General features: G+C 44.1%; 1 protein-coding gene across 1 annotated transcript; it reads left to right on the top strand.

Moving 5' to 3' along the window:
• Positions 1-4273: 4273 nt before the first annotated feature.
• LOC136472855 (uncharacterized) lies at positions 4274-9640 on the top strand. Its single transcript, XM_066470568.1, has 4 exons — positions 4274-6112; positions 8347-8563; positions 8668-8866; positions 8995-9640. The coding sequence occupies exons 1-4, from the start codon at positions 4478-4480 to the stop codon at positions 9110-9112; spliced, it is 2169 nt and encodes a 722-aa protein (XP_066326665.1). The 5' UTR covers positions 4274-4477; the 3' UTR covers positions 9113-9640.
• The last annotated feature ends 334 nt before the right edge of the window (positions 9641-9974 follow it).

Below are 9974 nucleotides of genomic sequence, written 5' to 3'. Positions count from 1 at the left end.
CAGCTTCCTCGTCAACAACCCATTCCTGGTCTACTTCCATTTCAATCTCTCCTATTAAGTCTATCTCAAGCATCCCTGGTAGCCCTCCCCGCTGTTCTCCCGATACACATCCTAGAAGGGAGAGTATGTATTCGGAGAACAACAGGGAGGTGGTGCCAAAACTCCGTCTCGGATCCGAGCAGAACATGGAAACTAACCCATCTACGCATCTGCGGGTTGTCCAAAAAACGTGGACAATCCGAAACAGATACAGTCGTAGATATGCAAAGATTTGCATACCTCCAACTGTATCTATTTCAGACAGGAGACGCCTAACTAGGTTACGTACGACAACTATAAGCAAGAGAGGTCAATTATACCTAGGGTGGCGGTGGAGAAAGGCTAGCGGCGTAGTGGCGAGTCAGTGTAGTGGTGATACGAAGCAGTGCAGGCACGACCGCAGCGTCGACGAAGACGATCAGGATCGCCGAGGTGCTCCGGGTCCCCTCCGACAGCTCTTGCTCTGCAAAAGAATAAACACATCACTATTACTTGAAAAAATCGGCAGAACCTCCCCTGTACGGGGAGGTTTCCAAAACCTGCAAGAAAAAGCCAGCACGATGGCCGACGTCCACATTTGGGGCACGATGGCCCACACATACACAAACCCGGCACGAAGGCCATCAACACATAAACGGCACCAAGGCCGACACCCCCGGAGCCTTTACCTTTTCTCCGGCGAGGGAGGGGGGACGACGGCGTGGACGAACGATGATGTGCGGGGACGACGGAGTGGACGAACGTCGTCAACGAACGGCGTGAACGGTCGTCGGACCGAGGTCCGTCTCCTCCTCCCCCTTCTCCTTCTTCTTCCTCCTCCTTTTTCTTCTTCCTCCTTCCTCCCTTCTCCTTCTTCTTCTTCGTCCTCCTCCCTTCTCCTTCTTCCTCCTCCCTTCTCCTTCTCCTCCTCCCCTTCTCTTTCTCCCCTCCTCCTCCTCTCTGCAGGGACGGCCGGGCCGGGGGCAGGGGCAGTGTGGGGCCGGGGCATCGCCGGGGCAGCGGCGCGGGCCGGGGCGGCGTGGGGGCGGGGGCCGGAGGTGTCGTGTGATCGCATGTGGAGGCTATGATAAAAATTTGAGAAGGTTTCGAGCAAGTTGCGACATCGGATGCCTAAAACCCAGATATCTGGGCCCAAAATTTTGAACGCCTTGTTCGCCAAACATGACGACGTCGCATGTGGAGATGTCTGGGTTTTAGGCATCCGACATCGCAACTTGCTCGAAACCTTCTCAAATTTTTATCATAGCCTCCACATGTGATCACACGACACCTCGACAAGTTTTGTGAATTTCGGACTTCGTTTGCATTTTCTATAATTTAAATACACTCCGACCACAAGCGGGTCGTCATGTTTGGCGAACAAGACGTTCAAAATTTTGGGTGAGTTCCTGCATACAGCCTCAAAATACACTCTACAACATGACTATCATTTTTTGAATGGCTACATTTCATTATTTCATGCACCGTTCAAATTTACTTTTTCGAAAAAAATGCATGTAAACAAAATTAATTCAAGAAATATAGCAAAAAGTTATAAAAAGGTCCCAAATTTTAACATGTGCTTGTAAACAATAGATAAGGTCTACAAAAAAATTTGAAATCAAAATTAAAAAAAAAACAAAAATACTTTGCCGAGTGCCATGCCTGACACTCGGCAAAGAGGGCCTTTGCCGAGTGCCAGGCCGCAGCACTCGGCAAAGGGCCTCTTTGCCGAGTGTCAGGTTAAGCGCTCGGTAAACATTTTTTTAAAAGATGATAACGACGTGGGCGGGGTAGGGGGGCAACTGACGGGCATTTTGCCGAGTGCGCTCTTTGCCGAGTGTTACGCTCGGCAAAGAGTGCCTTTGCCGAGTGGCATGCTTTGCCGAGCGCCGGACACGCTGCGGCACTCGGCAAAGCCACTCTTTGCCGAGTGCAATTCTTTGCCAAGTGCCCTATTTTCGGCATTCGGCAAAGCATGCGGCACTCGGCAAATTTTGCTTCTCCCGTAGTGAGCGGCCTACAATTTGGAACGATACATGGTAAGACATGATTAGAATTGTTATTTTGGCTTTTCAAGATACATAAATTTTATTATGTATCTAGACGTAAAGAATATTTAGATGTGTGGTAAAAGTTATGTACTAAAAAAAACGACTTACGATTTGGAACACAGGATACCTTTTAACCTGAACTATATCGTCATTCTAAAGTAGAGTACGCAACATTTCTCCTAAGTCTAACCTCTTACCTACGAAAATCTAGTTTGGCCCCTTGGTTTTCCAGATCGATAGAGAAGGCATCAGTTTTGCAGTTGTTCAATGCTTTGAGATGCATTCTTCTTTGCACAATATGGTTCCATGTTGAATTATGTAACTGGCGTGTGTAATATTGCCTTGTGTAGTGTGGCTATTTTGTTTTTAATTAAGGATATGGTGTACTCCTTTCACTTCTGGAGTATGGTTTGGCCATACTAACTCGTCATTACTATAGGGTGTAGCAAGTAGTCAAACACTGAATGCGCAATTGTAAGGGTCATCTTTCACAACAACTCACTTGCCTCCTACTCGACTGATCCACTATATCGAAGTGCACATTTCTACAGGTTCTGCTATACTTTATAAGGAGTATGGAGTCAATGGAAGCCAAATGGATTGGCAACATTATGGGAAAATATAGAAGATAAAATTTTAGGCATGGAATATGACTGTTACTATCGCATTTCTCTTTTACTCTAGTGATCTCCATCCAGACGTAGAGATTTATCGTTATCCAAACTGAGCCTTTGGTTACATTATTCATGTCCACCTTCCATTCCACATCAGGAACTTCACCGATACGAGAACAAGAGGCATCAGGATTTATCCTCCTACTATGAAAAAACAACCTTCTCCTCTTATACGTGAACATGTGGTGCATTTTACTCTAGTAAATTTAATGAAACTAATTGATATTGTAGATATTGGTATATTTTTTCTATAATTTTGTCAAAGCTAGGAAATTTACTTTTGGACAGAACTTAAATGACCTATAATTTGGAATTGATATGTGCTAAGGGCAGATTAGGAGAACAACTCGGTGAATACTGAGTCACTGACCTCAACTTGTTATGTTGGTACACACATTAATTGCACCATATCTTTTTTTTTCAGTTATTTCTGTTTTCCAGAGCTCACCTACTCGGACCACGATCTTTTGTTAAGAGGGCACCTTTCAGCCGATTCTTTATAAAGGCAATAGAAGTAGAAGAAAGCAGCAATATTAATATGAAAATTACTTTTGGACAGAAACGAGAGTAACAAATTGGACAAAAATCCAAAATGTCAATATCTACAAATCTTCCACTACATCTCACTTGTCTACTAGTCGACTGATCCATTGTCAAAGCGCACATTTCTTTGGGTTCTTCTGCTCTTTATAAGGAATAGCTAGGCAATGGGAGCCAAATGGATGACAATATATATCCTAGGACAATATATAAGGTGAAATTTATGTACAAAATCCGAATGTTGCCATCATCTTTTCTCTTTCGCTCTAGTGATCTTCATCCAAACGTAGAGATTTATCGCTATCCAAACATGCCCTTTGGTTATAGGATGTGTTTAGCATGGCTTCTTAGGGCTTCAGCTCCTACAACACTTCGTATTATAGCAGCATTGTTTACGCGAGTTATTTGTCTCTCTCCTTAAAAAAATGAATTATAGTGGCATTGTTTACACGAGTTATTTGTGTCTCTCCTTAAAAAAATGAACTATAGCGCGGAGTTAGAACCTGAGAAAGGCTAGCCAAACGAGACCTTATTCTTCGCATTAGGGGGTGTTTGGTTCCATGGACTAAATTTTAGTCCATATCACATCGGACGTTCGGATGCTATTTAGGAGAACTAAATATTAGTTAATTATAAAACTAATTACATAGATGGAGACTAATTTACGAGACAAATTTATTAAGCCTAATTAATCCATCATTAGCATATATTTACTGTAGCACCACATTGTCAAATCATAGACTAATTAGACTTAAAAAATTTGTCTCGCAAATTAGCCACAATCTGTGCAATTAGTTATTTTTTTCATCTATATTTAATACTTCATGCATGTATCCAAACATCCGATAGGACAGGGACTAAAATTTCCCTGTAGTAAACAAACACCCCCTTAATCCAATCCACTTCACATTACCAATGTGAAAACGAGAGCCATGAGGATTTATATCCTTGGAACGAAACGGTAGCCTTTCTAGGCGGTGGCCTCTCGCTGCTCCGCCCGGTGCCCCGGTGGCCGTGGAACGGAACACCCCCCCGACCCAGCGCGTGTCGATCTCCGCTCTTCAGCGCCCTGTGTTCTCCTTCTCCCTCCCAATCCCCAATCCCCAATCCCCAATCCCCGTTACTTTCCCCCCGGCTCCTCGTCCTCGTCCTCCTCCGCCCAAAAACCCAAACCTTAACCCTAATACCGTCATGGCGCTCACTACGCGGGGCGGCGGCGGCGGCGGCGGCGGGAATCCCGCGAAGGCGCCCTCCTCCTCCGACCCCAGCCTCGGCTTCCTCACCAAGCGCGACACCGAGGTCAAGCTGCCCCGCGCCACGCGGGTCAAGAACAAGACCCCCGCGCCCATCCAGATCACGGCCGAGCAGATCCTCCGGGAGGCCAGGGAGCGGCAGGAGCCCGAGATCCGCCCGCCGAAGCAGAAGATCACAGACCCGCACGAGCTCTCCGACTACCGCCTCCGCAAGCGCAAGGAGTTCGAGGACGTCATCCGCCGCGTGCGGTGGAGCGTCTCGGCCTGGGTCAAGTACGCACGGTGGGAGGAGCAGCAGCGGGACTTCGCGCGCGCCCGGTCCGTCTACGAGCGCGCGCTCGACGTCGCCCACCGCGACCACACGCTCTGGCTTAAGTATGCCGAGTTCGAGATGCGGAACCGGTTCGTCAACCACGCCCGGAATGTCTGGGACCGCGCGGTGTCGCTCCTCCCCCGGGTGGACCAGCTCTGGTACAAGTACATCCACATGGAGGAGCTGCTTGGTGCGGTTGCCAATGCGCGCCAGGTGTTCGAGCGCTGGATGTCTTGGCGACCCGACACGGCCGGCTGGAATTCGTACATCAAGTTTGAGCTGCGGTATGGGGAGGTCGAGCGTGCCAGGGCTATCTACGAGCGGTTTGTGGCTGAGCACCCAAGGCCAGATACCTTCATCCGCTATGCTAAGTTTGAGATGAAGCGCGGCGAGGTCGAGCGGGCACGGCGGGTGTATGAGCGTGCAGCAGACCTGCTTGCGGATGATGAAGACGCAGAAGTGTTATTTGTGGCGTTTGCAGAGTTTGAGGAGAGGTGCCGTGAGGTCGAGCGTGCACGTGCAATATACAAGTATGCTCTGGACAGGGTGCCCAAGGGTCGTGCTGAGGAACTGTATAGGAGGTTTCTGGCATTTGAGAAGCAATTTGGTGACCGTGAGGGAATTGAGGATGCCATTGTGGGCAAGAGGAGATTTCAGTACGAGGATGAGGTTAGGAAGAACCCACTCAACTACGACTCATGGTTTGATTATATCAGGCTGGAGGAGAGTGTTGGGAATAAGGACAGGATCCGGGAAGTGTACGAGAGGGCCATCGCCAATGTACCCCCTGCAGAGGAGAAGCGATACTGGCAGAGGTACATATACCTCTGGATTAACTATGCACTTTATGAGGAGCTAGACGCACAAGACATAGAACGGACCAGGGAGGTTTACAAGGAATGCCTGAGGTTGATTCCTCACAAGAAATTCGTGTTTGCAAAGATGTGGCTCATGGCGGCCCAGTTTGAGATAAGGCAGAGAAATCTAAAGGCTGCAAGACAAATTCTTGGAAATGCAATTGGAATGGCCCCAAAAGGCAAGATATTCAAGAAATATATTGAAATCGAACTTTATCTGGGAAACTTTGACCGTTGTAGGACTCTTTATGAGAAATATATTGAATGGTCCCCAGCAAACTGTTATGCTTGGAGGAAGTATGCCGAATTGGAGAAGAACCTTAGTGAGACTGATCGTGCTCGATCAATATATGAACTTGCTATTGCACAGCCAGCCCTTGATACACCAGAGGTTCTGTGGAAGGTATGCTCTCTTGCAGAGTTGCGGTTGTATTCTTAGCTTATGCACATTAATACATTATATGGTTTGTGTAGTGCTGTATAGTAGATGCATTTGTTTTATTATTATTCCTAAGCCAACTGATCTAGTATAAATGATGTTGTAAATAGCTACTACGTTGCCCCAGTTACTAAAATCACCAGAGCTCATTTCTAGTGAACAATCCATTGCTCTTTAGGTGCCTTTAAGAGGCACCATCCTTCGGATAACAATAAGTTACTGTACAGATCTCTGATTTTCAATGTTACCTATTCTATATCTGCTGAAAGTTTGTGGAACCATTCAGGCCTGTGGAAACATTTCTTTGTTGTGCGCTTGTGTTTTTAGTGTCCTGTATTTTAGCCCCTGTTCTCTGTATGCCTTTCCCATGGAGGTGAATTTTCGCAAATTTCATTGGGCTGTTTGATCATTGCCCAATATTGTTTCGGACTTGTAGCCTAAACTCAGCACGTCTCTTGGCAGTATTCTAATTGAACAGGAAAGCATTGAATCTGACTATGAATTGTTCAAACATGAAAAACTTTGTAAGATATTAGTTGATCATATTCATTCCTATATCAATGCCATGATGGTTAACTGTACAATATGCTTATTAGAGACTTTGACCTTTCTTGGATCTTGGAGGTCTGTACATTGGCTCTAATGTCCTAAAATTAGTTTGTGTCTCAAGCTAAAATGGTATTTTATTTTTATATTTCATTTTTACTGTTCCTGAACCAGAATCCTTTTTTTTTTCTTGGCACAACTTTTCTACCGTCAAATTTCTGGTTTAGATATCTTCTCCTTTTGTACTGTATCCATTACTAGACATAAAGACATCATGAGGTGTGATTTATAAAATATAATTTCATCAATGCTTCTACATTGAAATCTGTGTTATAAGAGCTAATTTATGAAAGTACTTTTGCTCTGCTATATCAGTCTTGGAATTCTTTAGTTTATTTAATTATAAATTGTTTTGTTTTAATTGCATTTTATAATCTTACACATGCTTGCCTAGGATGCTGTAGTGTGTAAGTTAATGTGCAATTTTGCTTAGTTTTCTTGGACTTTTCAGTAGCCTTACTACTTGGTGTTTATAATACCTTAGCAATGTTCTAAGTCAGATTGTAGTGCAAGTAACTGAAAAGTGAAAACACCTGTGCTGTTGTTTTCTGTTGGATTTGTCTGCCTCAGTTTCTAGGAGGCTGGAACATAGTTGTATGATTTTTGTCTCTCGATCATGCAGGAGAGCTGTGTACAATTATATTAAGAAGAAAAAAAAATGGGGGGAGAGCTCTAACAACACACAAACCCACTCACACTAACATACGCTCCTTTTCTAGAACAAGACATGACCTCGATCAAGCCTAAGGGCATGTACAATGCAAAGAAGCTTATGTATACTCTTAAGGGAGAATATATGATACATCATCAAGAGTCTATGGAGGAGCCCTGACCTACAATGGACACACTATTAGAATTAGCTGATAAGCTTAAGAGCTTGTTTAAGAGTCCATTAACCCACAGTGCATCTGAAATGCTGCAACTCACTTTTACTAGTATTTGCTCTTGTTCCATCCATGAATGGAACAGAACATGAAGCGTGTGGCTCCTAGTAGGCTCCAGTTTGGCTCCAGGCATAGAGCGCCTAGCCGAGCGGTGACACTGGCCGTAAGCGCCTGTAACAACTCTCCCTGGTCGGAACGTGATGTCACTTTGTTGTAATCGTCCACGAGTGCCTTGCCATATCACTGCACTGTACAGGCCTTAACAAAAACTATGAAACAAAGGCAGTGAGGTACGGAATACTCGAGTCCTGGCCAGACACAGAAACGAAACTCCTCACTAGTAGGGAGCAAAAAAGCCCTCTCCAAATGTGGAGACACACCATCAATCAAGCATACACTTGTTGCGATGGTTCCACAGGGACCAAGTGCCAAGGGTAGCAAGGGAATTAAGGCCCTTTTGAATTGCTGACTTTGCCAACTTTGCTGAGTAGTTGCTTGAAATATCTTCCCTAAAAATGAATTTTGGTGCTGTATGATTTTTATTAGGTGACGTTTAAAAATTCTGCAAATCTATTAATCTACTTGATGCAGCATTAGTCCATATTGCTTTGACATTTGAGACATTCTGAAAATCAGTTAATCTTTCTTATGCTGTTGATTAACTCATTTGGATGCTTACCGACTCATGTTCTGCTCTTTAACTCACAGGAGTACTTGCAGTTTGAAATTGATGAAAATGAATTTGAGAGGACAAGGCAACTGTATGAGAGACTGCTTGATAGGACAAAACATTTGAAGGTATGGATCAGTTATGCTGAGTTTGAGGCCACTGCTGGCTTGGGCAGTGAAGACAGTGAAGGCGAGGAGAAAAAGAATGAAGTTGGTTATCAGGAACAGCAGATGGAGCGGGTCCAAAAATGTAGAGGTAAATGATGAGTTAGAGATCAATCTTAAATTGTCCAACCATGTTTGTTTTTGCATTTATTGACTCGTTGCAGACTAAAAATAACACCTTTTTTTTATGATCAGCTATCTTTGAAAGGGCATTCGACTACTTCAGAACCAGTGCTCCAGAGTTGAAGGAGGAAAGAGCTATGCTTCTTGAAGAATGGCTTAATAAGGAGGTGAGCTTTGGTGATCTCGGGGATGTCAGCTTAGTGCAAAAGAAGGCACCAAGAAAAGTCAAGAGGAAGAGACCAATTCCTACAGAAGATGGCTCCACTATAGCGTATGCTCTTTACTCAGTTTTCTCTTTTAGCACTTCTCTATTGAAAAGTTTGCAATATATCTTTTTCCTTTTGTTTTCTGGAGCAATGGAAATATATGTACTGACATGACATTTGCTTAATCCTTCAGATATGAGGAGTATATAGATTACATTTTCCCTGATGAAGTTGCTCTAGCACCAAACCTGAAGATCCTAGAAGCTGCTTACAAATGGAAGAAGCAAAAAACCGGAGATGACGATGAGTGATCCGGCATCTCAGTATGGCATTATCGTGAACGTTTTGCCACAGCCAAAATCAGATGTCTTGCAACACTGTGGCTAGAGCTATCGGAATGGGAATAATCAATTTCTTAATGTCACAGAGGATGTTGTTGCTGTTGAAAAGAATCCTGCGAATTACTTTTAACTTGTAACTGTATGGGCGGTAGTTTGGTGGCCATGAGTCGCTTCCATGCGTAGGTTCAGGCAGAACAATGAGAGAGGGCTACACAAGTCGCGATGGCGTATGGGAGTTTGTCTTGCAATTGCAAAGGTGCCTCTCCAGTCGCTATGCTTTGTCTGCAGTTAGAGTAAACTGGGCGTCTTCGACTTCAATCGCTGTGTCCAGGATTCAGTTGGAGGGCTTGCAGTTGCAGAGGGATCCTACCAGCAAATCGTCATCTTCAGTGCCTAGCAGCTATGTTTATTAGCCAGTGAGGCTTTTGGTAGTCTGTTGTCAAGTTTGTTTCTTGTATTTTCTCTCTAAAAAAGTCGACAAAAGCTTTGCTGAGCTAATTTATTAGAAAGAAAGACAGGAAAAGTACGAGACAGATCTAAAAAAAACAGCAAAAGAAAAGGAAAAGGGGCAGCTATACGAAAGTGAAGAAATCCCCTCTGTTCTTCTATTTGTGTGTTTGTGTGTGTGTGTGTGTGTGTGTGTGTGTGTTTTGATCTCGTGTTTTTGTGATTTTGGCAAGCCTAGATTTGCCATGTCTTGTCTTATTAGTTATTACTTGGCCAAACTTCTTTAATTTTGACTATATTTTCTTAAAAAGAGATATTAACATCTACAAGTCCAAATAAATTTGCTATCAAGATATGTTTCATAGATAATTTAATAAAACTAATT

Source organism: Miscanthus floridulus, chromosome 1 (genome assembly GCF_019320115.1).
Source record: "Miscanthus floridulus cultivar M001 chromosome 1, ASM1932011v1, whole genome shotgun sequence".
Classification (NCBI taxonomy): domain Eukaryota; kingdom Viridiplantae; phylum Streptophyta; class Magnoliopsida; order Poales; family Poaceae; genus Miscanthus; species Miscanthus floridulus.
The sequence above is the reverse complement of the archived record's forward strand: the minus strand, read 5'-3'. Positions and strand labels throughout refer to the sequence as shown.

Bases quoted from the DNA above. Each gene is read 5' to 3' on its own strand.
- LOC136472855 (XM_066470568.1), top strand. From the start codon at position 4,478: ATGGCGCTCACTACGCGGGGCGGCGGCGGCGGCGGCGGCGGGAATCCC. The intron at 6,113-8,346 runs GTATGCTCTCTT...TTTAACTCACAG, and splicing joins CACCAGAGGTTCTGTGGAAG to GAGTACTTGCAGTTTGAAAT. The intron at 8,564-8,667 runs GTAAATGATGAG...TTTTATGATCAG, and splicing joins GCGGGTCCAAAAATGTAGAG to CTATCTTTGAAAGGGCATTC.